Source organism: Aquarana catesbeiana, unplaced genomic scaffold (genome assembly GCF_042186555.1).
Source record: "Aquarana catesbeiana isolate 2022-GZ unplaced genomic scaffold, ASM4218655v1 unanchor229, whole genome shotgun sequence".
Taxonomy (NCBI): Eukaryota; Metazoa; Chordata; class Amphibia; order Anura; family Ranidae; genus Aquarana; species Aquarana catesbeiana.
Window position 1 is genome coordinate 2,104,659 of NW_027362656.1, and position 21,673 is coordinate 2,126,331.

The 21,673-nt window shown below is 44.3% G+C and overlaps 2 protein-coding genes across 2 annotated transcripts in view; both read right to left on the minus strand.

Annotated features, from left to right (window-relative positions):
* LOC141121776 (uncharacterized) overlaps positions 1-21,673 on the minus strand; it is a 427,874-nt gene that overhangs the window by 312,143 nt on the left and 94,058 nt on the right. The window lies entirely within an intron of this gene.
* LOC141121767 (uncharacterized) overlaps positions 1-21,673 on the minus strand; it is a 65,311-nt gene that overhangs the window by 31,200 nt on the left and 12,438 nt on the right. Inside the window, 6 exon segments of the mRNA XM_073611486.1 lie at positions 6,925-7,916; positions 9,401-9,542; positions 9,646-9,743; positions 9,860-9,983; positions 10,072-10,206; positions 10,626-10,739. Of these exon segments, the coding sequence (XP_073467587.1) occupies positions 6,925-7,916; positions 9,401-9,542; positions 9,646-9,743; positions 9,860-9,983; positions 10,072-10,206; positions 10,626-10,721 (1,587 nt within the window). The 5' untranslated portion in view covers positions 10,722-10,739.

Genomic DNA, 21,673 nt, shown 5'->3' on the forward strand with positions numbered 1-21,673 from the left:
TCCAGTGTCTTGCTGACTACCGTGTGCTGGAGGTGGGAAGGTGTCCAGAGTTAAGGCATTGTGCCTTTGAACACTGGTCCCACCTGGAGACATACAAAGAGAGGGTTTATTCGAGAGAACTATACATGTATGTGTAAGAGTATATGTATTAATATTACTGTAAGTATTCACTGTACTGTCACGCCATGTTGGTGTGATAAGTATAGTCACTGTTATTACTGTTGATATAAGACCAGTAAAAGAAATTACTTTGGTTAACCACAAATTTTGTGTGCAGTGTTGTTTCTCTCCTGCAGGTGGAACAACAAACACTCAGGTATAAGTGATTGTAATAATTATACTGAATCAAAATTGGTGTCAGGATCGTTACCATACTGCACTACAGCTGTGTCAAGGGGATTGAAACCACCTTGGAAGGGGTGTAATATAGAAGGGGACAGGCCCGAGCAATATCAGCAGCTCCTTCGGGGGTAATTGCTACACATTTATCCTTCGATGTACCGTGCGATTTGTTTTACTTGCAGCTCTGTCTTTTACCCTTCTTGAATTGTTTGCTTTATCCCTTTTCCCCTCCTTTTTCTTTAAGATAGGGTAACATATGTATACATACTGAGTTTTTATCTGTATCATTTGTAAGATTTACTATATGATCTTAATGGAGATATTTGATGTATATACTTATATAATATCATGTATGTATAATAAGTATTTAACCATTCACGCATGATTACAGATTAACTAAATCTATGTTTGTAATATATTGTTTATACACTGTGTCATATGCATCTTTGCTCTGTTTTTTATGATGTATCGTGCGCTATCCAATTGTGAGCGATGCTTATGTAATACCTTAAGCTGAGTGCCTTCTGTTTATATTCTTATTATGCAGCTCGTTCGTATATGCACGATTAGGGTAGCATACCGATAACAATAATAAAAAAAAAATTCTCTCTAGCATCTTCCTACCTTTCGTAAATTGGAGCTGATACAACAGTAATTACACAGAGTTTTTCATAATTGTATATTTTCTATACAGCGGCGTCACTATTCTTGCTTTTTTGGACACTGGCAGCCTGTCTATCATCAGACAAATCCAGAGTCTATGAATTGACAGATATAGGAGTTACTACAATGCCCATAATGCACTTTTGTAGATTCTAGTAAGGCCGGCGCATGCGCGAGGTTTTCTTCGCCCGGACGCTGCACCTGATCAGCTCTCTCCCCTTACGTGGATTATGTCTCTCCCTCTGGATACTCCTCTGCACATGCACAGAGAGTACTGTAACCGTTGTCCTACAGTTCCCTTAATCCCTGGCTAATCCAACCTGTCATCTCTGTATCACATGATGCCCTGCTTCACGATCAGCTGTGACTGATCTAGGATATAAATACCTCTCAGCTGCTGTGAGCCCTGTGTGCAGTGGATTGCTGTCGCCCAGGGGCATGCTGTGTTATTTGTATCCTCAATGTAAGTACTGAGCCATATGTTACCATTTGGCCCTTGCTGCAGTAAACTTTTTATATGCTATTACTATTTCTATATTTAGTTTAATTTATCATTGTATGTTTATAGATACAGCGATGGGCTTTTGGGCTGTATTTAGCCATCAGCAATGCTGAGATTAAACCCAGGATTCAATGTGGGATATCCTTTGATGGCCCTCTTCCTTTCGATGGCCGTTCCTATAATCAGGAATACTAATTACATGCTCCTGTTTATATATTCAGCTATACTCATTATAGTAAGTCTTACTCTTTTTATAAAGCTTATACTTTTTCGCCTGAATACATATTCTCTGTGTTGACACTGGTTGCATTTGCTCTATTTCCAGCTTTCTAACATTTGATTGAACTCTCTCACCCTACCGTGACTCACATGATTTTGCATTTCAAAATCAGGTACTGGCTTGATATTCGTTCCTGTGCTCGCAATTGCTTAGCGCATGATTTTTATCGTGAACAGTTTGTTTATGTGTTAGTTGTATGTGTCTAATGACATTATATCTCATTTTAGATAGAGAGACATACTCTCTTATCTGTCTCGTCTGTGAACCTTGGCCGTGTCCTGAGGAAGCCTAAGGGCGAAACGGGTAGACATACAAGGGCTCACTGCACAATAATCATAGATGCATATATATTCCAAATTTCATTCCTATCTTTTTATATATTTGTAATTTTCAATAAATTTATATTTTTATACTGCTATATCTTCTCCATTGTTTTTTAGCCTAAAAAGTCAGTTTTCCTGGTAATACTCAGTACTACCCTTTTCATACACACTCAGAGCTCCACCTCTTCATACACACTCAGGGCTCCGCCTCCTCAAACACTCAGGGCTCCGCCTCTTCATACACACTCAGGGCTCCGCCTCTTCATACACACTCAGAGCTCCGCCTCTTCATACACACTCAGAGCTCCGCCTCTTCATACACACTCAGAGCTCCGCCTCTTCATACACATTCAGAGCTCTGCCCCTTCATACACACACAGAGCTCCGCCCCTTCATACACACTCAGGGCTCCGCCTCTTCATACACATTCGGGGCTCTGCCCCTTCACACTCACTCAGAGCTCTGCCTCTTCATACACACTCAGGGCTCTGCCTCTTCATACACACTCAGAGCTCCGCCTCTTCATACACAGTCAGAGCTCCACCTCTTCATACACACTCAGGTCTCCACCTCCTCAAACACTCAGGGCTCCTCCTCTTCATACACACTCAGGGCTCCGCCTCTCCATACACACTCAGAGCTCCACCTCTTCATACACACTCATGTCTCCACCTCCTCAAACACTCAGGGCTCCTCCTCTTCATACACACTCAGGGCTCCGCCTCTTCATACACACTCAGAGCTCTGCCTCTTCATACACACTCAGAGCTTCGCCTCTTCATAGACACTCAGGTCTCTGCCTCTTCATAGACACTCAGGGCTCCGCCTCTTCATACACACTCAGGGCTCCGCCTCTTCATACACACTCAGGGCTCCGCCTCTTCATAGACACTCAGGGCTCCGCCTCTTCATACACACTCAGGGCTCCTCCTCTTCATACACACTCAGGGCTCCGCCTCTTCATACACACTCAGAGCTCTGCCTCTTCATACACACTCAGAGCTTCGCCTCTTCATAGACACTCAGGTCTCTGCCTCTTCATAGACACTCAGGGCTCCGCCTCTTCATACACACTCAGGGCTCCGCCTCTTCATACACACTCAGGGCTCCGCCTCTTCATACACACTCAGGGCTCCGCCTCTTCATACACACTCAGGGCTCCGCTTCTTCATACACACTCAGAGCTCCGCCTCTTCATACACACTCAGAGCTCTGCCTCTTCATACACACTCAGAGCTTCGCCTCTTCATAGACACTCAGGTCTCTGCCTCTTCATAGACACTCAGGGCTCCGCCTCTTCATACACACTCAGGGCTCCGCCTCTTCATACACACTCAGGGCTCCGCCTCTTCATACACACTCAGGGCTCCGCCTCTTCATACACACTCAGAGCTCTGCCTCTTCATACACTCTCAGAGCTCCTCCTCTTCATACACACTCAGAGCTCCGCCTCTTCATACACAGTCAGAGCTCCACCTCTTCATACACACTCAGGTCTCCACCTCCTCAAACACTCAGGGCTCCTCCTCTTCATACACACTCAGGGCTCCGCCTCTCCATACACACTCAGAGCTCCGCCTCTCCATACACACTCAGAGCTCCACCTCCTCAAACACTCAGGGCTCCTCCTCTTCATACACACTCAGGGCTCCGCCTCTTCATACACACTCAGAGCTCCGCCTCTTCATACACACTCAGGTCTCCACCTCCTCAAACACTCAGGGCTCCTCCTCTTCATACACACTCAGGGCTCCTCCTCTTCATACACACTCAGAGCTCCGCCTCTCCATACACACTCAGAGCTCCACCTCTTCATACACACTCAGAGCTCCGCCTCTTCATAGACACTCAGGTCTCTGCCTCTTCATAGACACTCAGGTCTCTGCCTCTTCATAGACACTCAGGTCTCTGCCTCTTCATACACACTCAGGTCTCTGCCTCTTCATACACACTCAGGGCTCCGCCTCTTCATACACACTCAGGGCTCCGCCTCTTCATACACAAAAGGGTTATTCTCAAAGTTCCGTCCAATCCAGAGTAAAATTCACTTTCTCCTGGGCCACCTGATTTCTGGGGATTAGTTGAGTTACATAAACCCAGCCATGGCGTTAGCTAAGTAAACCCTCACAGGAACCTTCAGCCATGTCAACCAATGCAGGAAAAAAAGACAAAGCACCCCCAGTATTAGAGCGTTGATATGCAACAACCCCACCAGTCATATCACAAAATGGAGAAAACAGTCACAAAGATGACAACCATGCCAGACCAAGGTTTTCTGGGGTGAAGAGTTAATAGAATATCTAATGACTGTGACCTCCCACCCCATGATTTGAGGACATTCCACAGTAAAGGACTAGAGTAGAACTGAGAATAGGCCATACTGAGCAAACCCGTGCCCTCTAGTGGCTAAAGGAGACACTGCAACCAAATACTCCTGAGAAGTACACGGAGCATGAAAACCACACTGCCCCCCGTGGCCACCAGGAGAACACACAGACAGATATCTCTTTTTTTTTTTTAAAAGAGAAACTGCAAAATGCAGACCTACCATTCCTGCTGCAGGACCCTGAACATAACAGGAGTCCAACCTTCACCTATCACGGCGGGCTTTGTCATAAAAGACCTTCAGGAACTCGGTCCCCCTTAGGGCTCATTTACACTTGCTTTGGCTTCAACACACATGAATGGCTAGTTTACGCTTGCTTCAAAACAAGGCTTTGGACAGGTTTTGTTAAAGCTCTCTGAACACTGTCACTAAAAAAATGGTTAGCTTACAGTCCTGTTTACACCTGCTTTTGCTTTGCTTCAAAAATTATACTTCTTGTAGCTTCAGTGGTGCTTCAAAGCCTCCATAAAAGTCTATGGCCAAGCTCACTTGAAGCCCCACCAAAGCCTCAGGACAGGACTGTAATCTAAACATTTTATTTAGTGCCATGGGCTTTGACTGGCGTTCAGAGAGCTTTAACAAAGCGTGTCTGAAGCCATGTTTTGAAGCAAGTGTAAACTAGCCCTTAATCTGGGGTCCACTCCCCTTGACCTGTAAAACACCCTACAGGAAAGCACCTTGGTCAGAACAACACTACACAGGGTTCCATTATGCAGGGTCCAGTGCCATAAGACTGCATTACAGTCAAACCTTGAGGAATCTTCTCTCCTATCCAATGAGGCTCAGGTACCATCCATTTTGGCTGACAGCTTTATTGAATGGATCCGATTGAAGTCCTTGATTCTCAGTAGAACCATTCCAGAACCTCCAAGAGCACATGTGGCACATCAGTGAGCACCACCTTACAAACACTGGTGAAAAAAACTGAGGTACTTCCTGTGTAGGAGGGGTTATATAGGGGGAACTTCCTGTCTATTGGTTGCCAGTGTCCATTCACCTATAGGTGGCGTATAACCCACTTAGTAATTACTATGGCTGCTTGTGTCCCATGATGTACGATAAAGAAAGAAGACATTGACCTCAACTCTCTGCCGTCTAGTAGACATAAGACCTGCTGACCCATATAGTGGGACTGATGCTGATACAGCGCTCCTGGTCAGCTGAGAGAGCACTGTGCACTGGTTACCCCAGGTGATCACCCAAATAGCCTGTCAGTGCCCATCACTGCTCCCATCAGGAAGGAGTATGTACATGTTGCTCCAGGTACCTTTTGTGACCAGTCATTGTGTCTACCAGTAGGTGTCTTCCAGGCTGTAATCATGCACATCTGGGGTGTTTTGTCTGTGGGGAAGAAAACTGCCAAAAGCTTATAACACTTGGAGACTCTCCATGAATGCTCTGGATGCATGACTGTTCTGCCCAACATGGACACAGGAACCGCAGAGCTCCTGACGTCCTCTGGCCATACTGCACAAGAACTCATGGAGCCCAGAATTCAGAGGTGGGGCTGGAGAAAGAATCCTGACACTTACCAGCTGAAGTGGCCTAGGCCTCCCTGAGCACCACTTTCACTATGTAGTGCTACGGAGGCCCAGAGTGCAGTGGAGGGACAAGGTCATCCAAAACCCAGGGCAAACCTGCCAAATTGCGCCCCCCCTAAAAAAAATATTGCCACTCTACTATATTATTTTTATAGCACAAACCCACAAAATCCCCCCTTCTAGCACAAATCCTCTTCTCCCATCCCTCTTCTTCCCAACACAAATCCCCCTGCCGCCCCCACAAATGCCCCTTCTCAACACAAATCCCCTCCCCCCAGCCTCCTTGTGGTGCCCCTCTACCTCACATGATACCGCAGTGCCCAGGGCAGCTGCCCCTCCTGCCCACCCCTTGTCCCGGTCCTGCCAGAGTGTAGTTCCATCTAGTGTCCATAATGTGGTATTACTACTGCATTGCCACACTATTGCCACTAGATGTTCATAGGAAATCATTACATGAAATAATACAATATTTATCATAGCTGTGCAAATGTGTGACAAATTTATTCAAATGTTTTGTTTTTTTTTAAACAGACCTCTAAGCGTTGTGAAATCTTCCACCACAAAATGTACTCAGCCAATGAAAGGTAATGACTCCATTTTTATTTTTCTACTGCTATCAATGGCCAACACGGTACAACACTTCATCCATGTCTTTGGTGATCTCTGATCTCCTTATCAATTGTTTCTTCGATGATGAAGAAGATCAGCCATGGAGTATATCTGAGGTGTATATCAGGGTGTGCTTCTTCCCCACATGAGAGCTGTGATGTCCAGCAACATTCATATAAAAGACATTTCCCACACTCAAGGCACTAATACACCTCGAGGGTTGTGTGGGATCCCTGCTGTACAGGAAGACAGGACTTCAGTGAGGAACAATTCCCTCACTCAGGACAGGAAAGTGGCTTCTTCCCCGTGTGAGATCTCTGAAGTTGGTGAAGATTGGACTTATTTGAAAAACATTTCCCGCACTCAGGACAGGAATACGGCTTCTCCCCAGTGTGAGATCTCTGATGTGCGTGAAGATGGGACGTCATTATAAAACATTTCCCGCACTCAGGACAGGAATACGGCTTCTCTCCTGTGTGAGATCTCTGATGTCTGTAAAGATGGGACTTCACTGAAAAACATTTCCCGCACTCAGGGCAGGAATGTGGCTTCTCCCCTGTGTGAGACCTCTGATGTCTGTAAAGATGGGACTTTACTGAAAAACATTTCCCACACTCAGGACAGGAATACGGCTTCTCCCCTGTGTGAGATCTCTGATGTATGGAAAGACTGTACTTCACTGAAAAACATTTCCCGCACTTAGGACAGGAATACGGCTTCTCCCCAGTGTGAGATCTCTGATGTGTGGAAAGATTGGACTTATCTGAAAAACATTTCCCGCACTCAGGACAGGAATACGGCTTCTCCCTCGTGTGATATCTCTGATGTGTGGAAAGACTGGACTTATCTGAGAAACATTTTCTGCACTCGGGACAGGAATACGGCTTCTCCCCTGTGTGAGATCTTTGATGTCTGTAAAGATGGGACTTCACTGAAAAACATTTCCCGCACTCAGGACAGGAATGTGGCTTCTCCCCTGTGTGAGATCTTTTATGCCTATTAAGATGGTATTTAGAATGGAAACACTTCCCACACTCAGTACAGGAAAAGCTCTTCTCTGTTGGAAGGACGGCACCGTCCCTCACAGTCTGAGGTTCTTCAGGATAAGAGGAATACGATGGTCCATCTACACTGTGTGGTGCCGGATGGACATTTGAAGTAGCCGGGTTTTCTCCTGGACTATACTGTGTGATGTCCTCATCTTCTACTTTACAGTCTGGAGACAAAGTGAGACAATCCTCTGAGGTTTTCCTCATCTCCCGTCCATCTACTAAAATAGAGATAAAAAGATTATTACTAGACATGAGCAGATTGGTTCCCCTAAACCAGGACTCCGCCCACATCAGGCAGCTTGTCTCTGAGGATCTTACAATTCCACCCTCAAGGTAACTAGTAAATGGGTCCTCTGATCTCCTACCAGTTCATTTCTTTATTCATGGACCTTAGTCAGAGAGTGAGGAAACAATGAGAACTGTTTTTTATGTAACTGTTATGTATGCAGGCCAATTAATTGACCAACTAATTGATTATGAAAATAATTGACAACTATTTTCATGATCGATTAGTTGTTTCAGGCTTACATCTCTGAATCTCCAACAGTTCATTTCTTTATTCATGCACCTTAGTCAGAGAGTGAGGAAACAACATGAACGGTCTTTTATAGGAGTGACAGTGATGAGGAGATTATAGGAGGAGTGTCCCCACCCCATCTATCACTAATTGCCATCTTCCCAACACAAAAGTCCCGCACTTCCTTATTTAGTCCATGATTTAGTCATGAATAACAGCGGGGCTGAGCCCCACCAGAGGTCAGGGAGTGAGGATGGAGGAGAACAACCAAGATGAAGACTGGACTGATCCTGAAGACCACCATCATTGGGTTACTGACTCCTTCCTCATTATCACTTTCTGTTTAGGGTTCCAAAGTTTGAGGATGTTATCACATTATTATCCACATGTAAAAGTCTGTGCTCCAATCAAATCATCAGATATAATATGTCCAGCTGGTAGGAAATGGGTGTAACAAAAGAGAATACAAATTATGTGTATATATAGCAGTAGGTAGAGGGGAGAGAGCAGAAGTCAGGACTATGTAATGTACAACATATTGTATAAGACACAACAGAAAATACTATATAGTATCAGAATGATGTAATGTACAACATAGAGTATATAGTGCAGAGGTCAGGAGTATGTAACGTACAAAATAAATTATACAGTGTAAGGATCAGGACTCATAACATTGGTATTCAGTAATCAGTGGAAGATGAAATGTTTACATGAGACAAGTTGCAGAGGTCCCACACCGCTGCCTCCCATCTCCTGAGACTGCACTCAGTGACTTGGGTCTGAGACTATACAGACATATCCCTCCACCCGGCACAACCAGCAGACAACAGAACAAGTAATCCTGGGAGAATTGTTCTGTCAGCGATCTTGCCATACCCGGGTATGGGGCAGAAGACCCAAAACACATACCCCAGGTGCCTAGGTCTAGTAACATCTATGGTGAAAATGAACATTTTGCTGCCAACTGAACCCCAGAATCTCCATAAATCCAGTCTGGAGACATAAATTGTGTCTGCAGCACAGAGAAGGAAGATTATACGGGAGAAATACAGGAATACAGGATGGGGAACACAGCTCAGGAAAGTAACCAGGGGATTACAGGCTGATATTACCCAGTCCCGTCTTACTCTGGACCAATCAGTGAGCAGTATGGGTGGAGGAATGTATTTAGTGTTAATGACCCACCTGTGCTGATCTCTGTAGGAGTGCCCTCCTCTATAAATGTCCCCGTTATTCCATCCTCCTCCATAGACTTCTGATCATTCCTCACATACCTCTCTTCTTCTTCTGATTTAACCTCAAATTCTATATCGATTGGATCTCCACTCTACATCAAGAAAATGAGAGAGAATAATATCTGTAAAAGATAAGCTTTAATGTGACATCACTTAAAAAATCCAACTGTGTTTTATAAGCTCCATTCTATTAACCTTGTAACAGTTGGGGATGGTGTGACCTTCCTGTGTGGAATCCTGGGAATACAGAGGACGGGGACATCTCTCTGGTGGGTTCCCATTACTGGATCCATCTGTAGGAAACACACACACTGACTGGATACATTGTTTCTATGTGTTTATCAGATGATGGGGGATCTAGGTGGAGCCTCTGTACTGCTCTCTCCTTTACAATAAAGTCTCCTCTTACCCGGTGATGTGAGGGGCGGCTGATTGTCCATCATGACGTCCTTGTAGAGATCCTTGTGTCCTTCTAAATACTCCCACTCCTCCATGGAGAAATAGACAGTGACATCCTGACACCTTATAGGAACCTGACACACACAATGATACAGTCACCATCCAGACACATCCCTTGTCTGTTACTGGATAATGTCCCAGAATTCCCAGAATCCTCCTCACCTCTCCTGTCAGCAGCTCCATCATCTTCTTGGTGACTTCTAGAATCTTCTGCATGTTGTGTCTCTCAGGTTTTAGGGAGTCACATGGAGGCACTGTGATGGTCATATGATCACCTGACTTCACAAGAGGAAATCTCTGTATTGAGGAACCAATAGGAATATCATGTTTGAATCCCAGAATCCTCCTCACTTCTCCAGTCAGGTCTGTGTTTTGTTAATAGAGATAAGAGTGATGTCATGTGACCTCCCAGAATCCTCCTCACCTCTCCAGTCAGGTCTGTGTTTTGTTAATAGAGATAAGAGTGATGTCATGTGACCTCCCAGAATCCTCCTCACCTCTCCAGTCAGGTCTGTGTTTTATTAATAGAGATAAGAGTGATGTCATGTGACCTCCCAGAATCCTCCTCACCTCTCCGGTCAGGTCTGTGTTTTATTAATAGAGATAAGAGTGATGTCATGTGACCTCCCAGAATCCTCCTCACCTCTCCGGTCAGGTCTGTGTTTTATTAATAGAGATAAGAGTGATGTCATGTGACCTCCCCGAATCCTCCTCACCTCTCCGGTCAGCAGGTAGATGATCTCCAGGGTGAGGTTTAGTATCTTCTCAGTCATGTGACTCCAGTCCTCCTCCATCCTCATTGGTTCCGTCATTTGATCTATACAGGTCTCCTTGTAGACGGATAAATTTGGGAAATGAAAGTAAGAATTATTTGGATGGTATTGGCCACACAATAATAGGATGTGAATGTGAGAGGGGTAATAGGAGGGTTGCTGTACATTTAAGGACTACTGCCCCCATGGGAACACATTTATTATTTATAACTATACAGGATTTATATAGAGAGACAACAATTTGCGCAGCGCTTTACAACATGAGGACAGGCAGTACATTTACAATACAATTCAATACAGGAGGAATCCGAGGGTCCTGCTTGTTACAGATTACAATCTAGAAGGGAGGGTCAAGTGATACAAAAAGTAATAACTGGGGCGTGGCTAGTGCTCACAGCGGATGGCTGCCTGAGAGAGGAGCTCCGGAGGCCCGACAGAGACACCAGCGACGACCAGAGAATCAGAGCACTGACCGACCGCTCCTAAATCCCACACAGAACCCAGACAACGGTGGCTACCTCCCGGAGATGTCGTGGAAAGGGCAGGGTGACTGTAAACCAAAAAAGCTCACATCTTACTTTCACTGGCTTGAAGGTGAAGGAGCTAAAGATGGCGCCGGCAGCCCGGCCCCCTCTTCCACACCATGCAGCAACCATTACTCAGATCTTCCTGCTGCAGATGGAGGTACTGGGAGATCCTCTCCCAGAAGTGCTTCTCCACTCCACAGCCCTGCCTGCTCAAGCCCAGCTAAAGCAAGAATGAGACTGGACCCAGCAGCTACAGATGCAGGGTTAAGTCACAGAAAAACCCCCTGCCATATAACAAGCAGAGCTCCAATCCCCCATTGCCAGCTCCCCACCTCTAACCAGCCTGTATTGGACACCCAGCTTAAAGAGATGCTTCTCACATTACACCGCTCTCTGCATGCAGATTTTACTAACATCACCTATAAATTTTCTAAAGAAATGTCCATGATGGGAGAAAGGGTTAACCAAGTATATTACTAAAACAGTCAATGACATAATTTGTGCCAATGAGGAAAGTGAGGAAGAAAGGCACTGGATGCTTGCAAAAATCGCAGACCTCGAGGATCGCTCGAGGCGCAACAATGTGAAATTAAGGGAGGTACCAGAAACCATGCCTGCCCAAGACATCTCCCAATACTGTGGAAGTCACGTACCTTGGGGAAACTCCTTGATCCCTACTCTTACATACAAATCTGCGCGGACTTATCTATATACACCCTGGATCTACGCAGACAGCTTAATACGATTAACAAATCGCTCCGCAACAACAAAATACCATATAAATGGAGACACCCCACCAAAATAAGGGTGGAACGCAATGGAACCACATATACAATTTCATCTCTAGAACAAGGCCTCTCCCTACTTGGAGAATGGGGCATCATACCCACCCAAGCCCCCAACATGGAGCTCATAACATCCCTGACCCTGGTCCAAATCTCAATCCGGGATCTGATCTAGAAACCGCTGACAACCAATAAGTGTCGGTGCTATCACACTCATCCACTCAATGTCTCTTTGGTGGCACCTAAGCCGTCACGCTAGTTCCAAGTGAACTGTTTCCCCCCACTCTATATATTTGATTTTGCAAAAGGTTTTCACAGTTATGCAAGTTTTGTTTTTGATCTATGTTGACACCACTCACCCCAACAGAACTATGAGTACACTAACGATCTTAAGACAACACACACTCCATGACACTTAAAATCATTTCACTAAATGTGAAAGGGCCAAACCATCCCGCGAAAAGGACAGCACTGTGGCAGACAGCAAAACAGTCACGCATAATCTGCACCCAAGAAACCTACTTTATTGACTCTGCCTCCCCTCCATGCGACCACAAAGACTTCCCTCACATCTTCCTAGCATCCAACCAGGACAAAAAGAAGAGAGGAGTGCTGGTTGCAATAAATAAATCCACTGATTTTCTTCTCCACGAGAAAATATCTGACCCCAATGGTAGATATCGATCTCTGATCTGCACTATAGCAGGTTCCAAGTATACCTTAGCATGCATATACAATAGGCCCCAAACTCACATCAAATTTGCCTTTTAAACAAGGCAATGAAAAATATCAACAAACACAGACAAGGCTCCTTGATCATATGCAGGGACTTCAACATAATACCGGACATAAGCACTGGATACCTCCAACTCCACCCCCAGACATTCTTCACCCATGCTGAACTTTCTTCAATCCCATGATCTTCATGACGTCTGGAGATGCCTTCGCACGACACAGAAAGACTACACCTATTTCTCGGCCCCGCACAATTCGTACTCTCGAATCGATTATTTCCTAGTTGACAAGTGGGTACTACAAAAAATTCATAATTCGACTATAGATCCCATTACATGGTCGGACCATGCTCCAGTGAGCATCACCATTGCACCCTCTACATCCTCAAACCCATCGAGAATCTGGAAAGCCAATACTCAGGTCATGCAAATGTCCCCATATGCTAAACAAATACAAGACCACTTGACAGACTTTTTTCTAAACAACCAAGGATCTATCCCCCACTCCTCTACACTCTGGATGGCACATAAAAACCTACATAGGAGGAATATTGATTCAGCTAAGCTCATTGGCAAAAAAGAGGAGGACGCAGCGTCTAGATGAGCTTACCACTGCAATCTCAAACACCGACGCCCAAAACAAGCTAAACCCAACCCACGACTTAAAAATTAAACTGTTAACCCTCCGCCAAGAATTAAGAGCTCTTCTCTTAAATTCTTATGAACAAGCACATCACAAGCTCAAAGCCACATCCTACTCTTCCTCTAAGAAGGCAGGGAAGGCCATGGCGCAACGTATTCATGGCCAACGTATCAAGACCTTAATCCCCCGTATTTTCCACCCTCTTACAAATGAAAAATTAATCAACCCACAAGACATAGCCAATGCTTTTAGCTCATATTATGACTCCCTATACAACCTCAAAATTGACAAAAACACCCCCCCCAACCATCTCAAGACCTAATCCAACAATTCCTATCCAAAATACATCTCCCCACCCTTATTGAAGACCACCTAAAAGAATTGAATTCTCCCTTCTCAAAGCAAGAAATTGCCCAAGCAATCCATTCCCTTCCATCTGGTAAATTTCCTGGACCAGATGGCCTCCCAGGAGAATACTACAAACCGTTTGGTTTTATACTTAGCCCCCACCTTCAAAACCTCTACACTGACACTGCCTCCTCCTCAATGTTTCCCCCTGAAATGATGTCAGCAGTAATTGTCGCCCTACCTAAACCAGGTAAAAGCCCAGAGACCCCCAAAATTTTAGCCCTATCTCCCTACTCAATGTAGATTTAAAATTATAAGCAAAAATGTTAGCCTTTAGAATAACCAAATTTCTCCCCCTTCCCATTAATGCAGATCAAACAGGATTCATCAAAGGCAGGCAATCATCGGACGATACGAGAAGACTCATAGGCCTCATCCACACAGTCAGTACTGACGAAACGCCTTCTCTGCTGCTATCGCTGGACGCAGAGAAGGCTTTCGGCAGGGTTCACTGGGGATATATGAGAGAGGTTCTTATCAAGTTCGGATTCAAGGACACCATATTATCCGCCATAATGGCATTATACTCTGCCCCTTCTGCCCGAGTTTACGTAGGAGAAATGCTCTCCACCCCCTTTCAGATATCTAATGGCACACGTCAAGGATGCCCCCTATCACCCCTTATCTTTAATCTATTTATTGAACCACTGGCAGAAAGCATTCAAAATTCCAAACTAATCTCAGGTCTTCTAGTGGGGGATTACAATCACAAGATAAGCCTATTCGCCGACGACATCATATTGATGCTCACCAATCCACATTCGTCTCTACCAGCGGTGAACTCTTTACTACTTGAATTTGGTAAACTGTTATATTACAAAGCTAACAAATCCCCCCAAATTCCTCCCATTAACCATGACAGCCACAGTCAGGGCATGGCGTAAACTCACACATCCTAGACCTAAGGGTAGATGGCACAACCTGTAATCTCTTATGCCGTGTACACACGGTCAGAATTTCCATCAGAAAAAGTCCGATCCTGTGTATGCCCCATCGGACTTTTTCCGTCGAAAATTCAGACGGACTTAGATAGAGAACATGTTCTATATTTTGCCGACTGAACAAATTAATATCGGAAAAACTGCTCGTCTGTATGTTGTTCCGACGAGATTAGCAGAAGGAGCCCAAAGGGTGGCGTACTGGCTATTGAACTTCCATTTTCTAGTCCCGTCATACGTGTTATACATCACTGCATTCTTGACGGTTGGAATTTGGTGTGACTGTGTGTATGCAAGACAGCTTGAGCGGAATTTCATTGGAAAAACCTTCAGAGTTTATTCCGACGGCAAAACCGGTCATGTGTACAGGGCATTAGCCTCAAAATTCCCATTTCAATGGGCAGAAACAGGCATAGAATATCTCGAAATCACATTAACAAGACACTTAAAGAACCTTTACAAAGAAAACTACACCAGATATAGACAAAAATGTACCCAGTCTCTTCACCAACTAGGAAAACACGAATTCTTATGGGCCGGCAGACTTACGACATTTAAGATGACCATTCTCCCTCAACTTCTGTACCTCTTTCGAACCTTACCTATCCCAATACCTAACAGCTTCACCAACTCCCTCCAAACATCCCTACAAAAATTCATATGGGCATGGAAAAAACCACGAGTGGCTAAAAGTAGACTAATCAAACACAGATCAGTAGGGGGTTCAGGCCTAGTAGACATAGCAGACTATCATACAGCTAGCATATTAGCCCAACTAAAAGAATGGTTCCTTACAATACCCTCTACTAGATGGGGGACCATAAAAAAATATACAATCCCAGGTAAAGATCTAAAAAATTGAATATGTAGCATACATCCAAAGACAAATCCCCCCAAATACCTCCCATTAACCATGACAGCCACAGTCAGGGCATGGCGTAAACTCACATCCACCTCCTGGAGAAGCACTCCAACAACTACCCCTATCTGTCCTCAACTCGCTCATCCCTGACCTCCACACGCATAAATGGTCCAAACAAGAAACCCTATCCCTAAATAAACTACTGCACAATGATAAGATCAAACCTTTCCAAAACCTTAAAACAGGAGCTAAATCTAGGCCAGAATGACACTACCAATATCTACAAATCACACACTGTCTCAAAAACAACCCACAACTACTAATCTCTATCCCCACACAGGTTATCACATTTTATTCGCCACATGTCCCTGGAAATAAAGGTATTTCCCTATTTTATAAGCTTCTACAGGAAAAAAAAACAATTCCACCACTCCCTGGCTTTTGACCAATGGGAGCGAGATCTAGGCAGATCATACTCAGGTTCAGAATGGCGAGCTCTCAAATCCACATATGATGCCATAAAATGCACAGCACTGTGGGAACTCACGCAAAACATAATTCAAAAGAGGTACTTAACCCCAGATAAAATAGCTACATTTGACCATCAAACATCTCCAGAGTCCTGGAGGAAATGTGGATCAAAGGGATCTTTAATCCACATCCTATGGGAATGCCCACAATTAAAATACTGGCAGGAAGTCTTCTTGATCCTTTCACAAATTACAGGATCAACCATACTACCATCGCCTGATCTAGCTTTACTAAATTTAAATATAGATCTCATACCTATAGCTCACAGGAAAGCAATAACCCACATATTACTGGCAGCTAGGTGCAACATAACAAAACTCTGGAAAACTACTAAACCCCCAGTTGTTCAAGAAGTAGTTACAATGGTTCAGACTCACCACAATTACGAGAGACTTCTATTCAACAACAACCAATCTAACACCAAGCTGAGACAAATGTGGAACTCCTGTTCTAATTGGTATAATGAAATCACTATGATATAACTCTTGATAATTATTCATGCATGTTCCCCTCCTTTCCCCCTCCCTCCCCCTACCCCCTTCCCTTTACCTGACCCTTCCCCAACATGAAAAATGCCTGTTGCATTTCTTCTAGAACTTAGTTATATGAATGAGAAACACGGTTACAACCCAGGAAAATTATACAGCATAAGGATATTGAACTTATTTACCCAATTATTTGTTCAAAAGATTAATCTACGTACCCTTGATTATATCACATATATGCTTATGTTTATCTGTTTCTTAAAATGCAATATGTCTAACAATGTTTGTAACTTGGAAATGCACAACAATAAAAAAGTTTGAAATGAAAAAAAAAAAAGTAATTGGAGAAAATAAAAGTACAGTTATTAGGTGGGGGCAGGATAGGCTTCTCTGCAGAGATGAGTTTTCAGGGATCGTCTAAAAGCAAACAGAGTAGGCAATAGTCGGACAGATCGGGGTAGGGAGTTTCATAGGATACGAGAAGTCCTGGAGGTGAGCATGGGAGGAGGTTACAAGGGAGCTAGAGAGCAGGAGGTCTTGGGAGGAACAAAGACAACAATTTGGTTGGTGTTTTGAGACTAGGTTAGTGATGTAGGTCGGAGTTGAGTCGTGGATGGCTTTGTAAGTTATTGTTAGTAGTTTGAATTTAACTCATTGGGTGAGTGGAAGCCAATAGAGGGATTGGCAGAGAGGGGTGGAGGACACTGAATGGCGGCCAGTGGCGGGATTGGCAGAGAGGGGTGGAGGACACTGAATGGCAGCCAGTGGAGGGATTAGGAGAGAGGGGTGGAGGACACTGAATGGCAGCCAGTGGAGGGATTGGCAGAGAGGGGTGGAGGACACTGAATGGCAGCCAGTGGGGGGATTGGCAGAGAGGAGTAGCAGGCACTGAGCAGTTTGCGAGGTGGATGAGTCTGGCAGCAGCATTCATGATGAATGGAAGGGGGAGGAGCCTATGTAAGGGTAAGCCAATGAGGAGGGACTTGCAGGTGACCAGGGGGTGAATTAGCTTTGTGGTGCCATTGGTTAGAAAAGGGCATTTCTTGGAAATGTTGCAGAGGTTGAAGCTGCAAGCTGCGGACAGTCAGTGGATATGGGACCTAGGACCTTGGCATGCAGGGACGGGTTTATAGTTGTGCCGTTGATTTTGACAGAGAAATCAGAGGAAGAGGCACATGGGGGAGGAAATATTATTAGCTCTATTTTGGATAGGTTGAGTTTGAGGAAGTGGTAATGTGTGAGGAGCCTGATGCTGTGAGCTAAGAGGTAGAGAGATAGATTTGGGTGTCATCAGCGTAGAAATGATATTGAAAGCCATGGGAGGCAATCAACTGACCCAGGGAGAAGGGTGTAGACTGAGAATAGGAGAGGTCCAAGAACAGAACCTTGGGAAACCCCACCAGAGAAAGGAAGAGAAGAGGGAGTAGAATTATAAGTAACACTGAAGTTGCGGTGGGATAGGTAGGATGAGAAACAGTGAAAAGTACAGTCATGGAGACCAAAGGGGTAGTTTTTTGAGGAGGAGGGGGTGGTCCACCGTATCAAAGGCAGCAGAGAGGTCCAGGAGAAGGAGTACAGAACAGCTTCCATTGGTTTTAGCTTTCTCCATAAGGATAGCAGTTTCTGTGGAGTGTTGAGGGTGAAATCTAGACTGAAGAGGATCAAAAAGTTTGTTCTCAGTCAGATGGTCACCCAGTCAGTTGTAGACCAGACGTTCAAGGAGTTTGGAGGAAAGGTGGAGTAAGGAGATGTGGCATAGGTTGTTAAGATTAGTGGGATCCAGTGAGGGCTTTTTAAGAATGGAGGTGACTAGCGCATGTTGGGGAAGATGCCAGAAGAGAAGGAGAGATTGAAGATGTGGGTTAGAGAATGTAGAATTGAGCTAGAGTGTGACCGTAGCATTTGTGAGGGAGCAGGGTCCAGAGAGTAGGTGGTTAGGTGGGCGTTAGAATAAGGATGAACAGCCTCATCAATAGTTGCAGGGTTACATAGTAGGTGAGGTTTAAAAAAGACACAAGTCCAACCTATGTGTGATTATGTGTCAGTATTGCATTGTATATCCCTGTATGTTGCGGTCATTCAGGTGCTTATCTAATAGTTTCTTGAAGCTATCGATGCTCCCCGCTGAGACCACCGCCTGTGGAAGGGAATTCCACATCCTTGCCGCTCTTACAGTAAAGAACCTTCTACATAGTTTAAGGTTAAACCTCTTTTCTTTTAATTTTAATAAATGGCCACGAGTCTTGTTAAACTCTCTTCTGCAAAAAAGTTTTATTTCTATTGTAGGGTCACCAGTACAGTATTTGTATATTGAAATCATATCCCCTCTCAAGCGCCTCTTCTCCAGAGAGAATAAGTTCAGTGCTCGCAACCTTTCCTCATAACTAAGATCCTCCAGACCCTTTATTAGCTTTGTTGCCCTTCTTTGTACTCGCTCCATTTCCAGTACATCCTTCCTGAGGACTGGTGCCCAGAACTGGACAGCATACTCTAGGTGCGGCCGGACCAGAGTCTTGTAGAGTGGGAGAATTATCATTTTATCTCTGGAGTTGATCCACTTTTTAATGCCAATATTCTGTTTGCTTTGTTAGCAGCAGCTTGGCATTGCATGCCATTGCTGAGCCTATCATCTACTAGGACCCCCAGGTCCTTTTCTATCCTAGATTCCCACAGAAGATCTCCCCCCAGTGTATAGATTGCATTCATATTTTTGCCACCCAAATGCATTATTTTACATTTTTCTACATTGAACCTCATTTGCCATGTAGTTGCCCACCCCAATAATTTGTTCAGATCTTTTTGCAAGGTTTCCACATCCTGCGGAGAAGTTATTGCCCTGCTTAGCTTAGTATCATCTGCAAATACAGAGATTGAACTGTTTATCCCATCCTCCAGGTCGTTTATGAACAAATTAAATAGGATTGGTCCCAGCACAGAACCCTGGGGAACCCCACTACCCACCCCTGTCCATTCCGAGTACTCCCCATTTATCACCACCCTCTGAACTCGCCCTTGTAGCCAGTTTTCTATCCATGTACTCACCCTATGGTCCATGCCAACGGACCGTATTTTGTACAGTAAACGTTTATGGGGAACTGTGTCAAATGCTTTTGCAAAATCCAGATACACCACGTCTACGGGCCTTCCTTTATCTAGAAGGCAACTCACCTCCTCATAGAAGGTTAATAGATTGGTTTGGCAAGAACGATTCTTCATGAATCCATGCTGATTACTGCTAATGATATCGTTCTTATTACTAAAATCTTGTATATAGTCCCTTATCATCCCCTCCAAGAGTTTACATACTATTGATGTTAGGCTAACTGGTCTGTAATTCCCAGGGATGTATTTTGGGCCCTTTTTAAATATTGGTGCTACATTGGCATTTTTCCAATCAGCTGGTACCATTCCAGTCAGTAGACTGTCTGTAAAAATTAGGAAAAACCGTCTGGCAATCACTTGACTGAGTTCCCTAGGTACCCTCGGATGCAAGCCATCTGGTCCCCGTGATTTATTAATGTTAAGTTTCTCAAGTCTCATTTTAATTCTGTCCTCTGTTAAGCATGGAGGTGCTTCCTGTGATGTGTCATGAGGATAAACACTGCAGTTTTGGTTACCGAAGCCCCCCGATTCATTTGTGAAGACTGAGGAGAAGAATAAATTCAATACCTTTGCCATCTCCCCATCCTTTGTAACCAGATGTCCTTCCTCATTCTTTATGGGGCCAATATGGTCTGTCCTCCTTTTTTACTGTTTACATACTTAAAGAATTTCTTGGGATTTTTTTGCTCTCCTCCGCTATGTGTCTTTCATGTTCTATCTTAGCCGTCCTAATTGCACCCTTACATTTCTTGTTGCAGTCTTTATAAAGTCTGAATTCTGAGGATGATTCCTCAACCCTGTATTTTTTGAAGGCCTTCTCCTTTGCTTTTATATGCATTTTTACATTGGAGTTAAGCCATCCAGGACTTTTGTTCGCTTTTAAATTTATTACTCAATGGGATACATTGGCTAATGCCCTTTTTTAATATGCTCTTAAAGCAAACCCATCTCTCCTCCGTATTCTTTGTTCCTAATATTTTATCCCAACGTATGCCTTTTAGCAAGGTTTGTAGTTTAGGGAAGTTGGCTCTTTTGAAATTCAGTGTCTTTGTATTCCCTTTATATTTCCTATTTGTGTGATTTATACTGAAACTAATTGACCTGTGATCGCTGTTACCTAAATTGCCTCGTATTTCCACATCCGTGATCAGGTCTGTATTGTTGGTAATCAGTAGATCCAGTAATGTTTTATTTCTAGTTGGTGCGTCTGACCCATAAAATTGTCCTGCAAGACATTAAGGAACTGGTGAGCCTTAAATGAATGCATGGTTCCCTCCGCCCAGTCTATGTCTGGATAATTAAAATCCCCCATTATGATAACACTTCACATGCTTGCTGCTAATCCAAATTGTGATAGGAGATCTGTCTCCACTTCCTCCCTCAGGTTAGGGGGCCTATAGCATACTCCCAGTATTATTTTCCCTTTAGCTTCATCCCTTTGGAGCTCTACCCATAAGGATTCCACCTCCTCCCTAACTCCCTCAGTGATGTCATCTCTCACATTCACTTGTACATTATTCTTGATATATAGGCATACCCCTCCCCCTTTTTTACCCTCTCTATCCTTGCGGTAAAGGGTATACCCTTGAATGTTTGCCAGCCAATCATGAGAGCTGTTGAACCAGGTCTCTGAAATTCCCACAAAATCCAAATCCTCCTCGTACAACAGTATCTCTAGTTTACCCATCTTGTCCGCTATGCTCCTGGCATTGGTGAACATGCCACATAGTTTAGACATGAATGAGGGAAAGAATGATTGTACCTGTGGACATGTTGTGTTAAGTGGGGGATGTATATGGGCCTTGGAGATCTTCTCACAAATTGAATCAATCTTATTTTTGAAGTTATTGGCGATGTCCTTGGCAGTGAGTGAGTTAGTACGTGGAGGCTATGGATGATGAAGAAGAGAGTTAAAGGTAGAGAAGAGTTGATGGGGACTGGATGAGAAGGTGTTAATGAAAGTGATAAAATAGGTC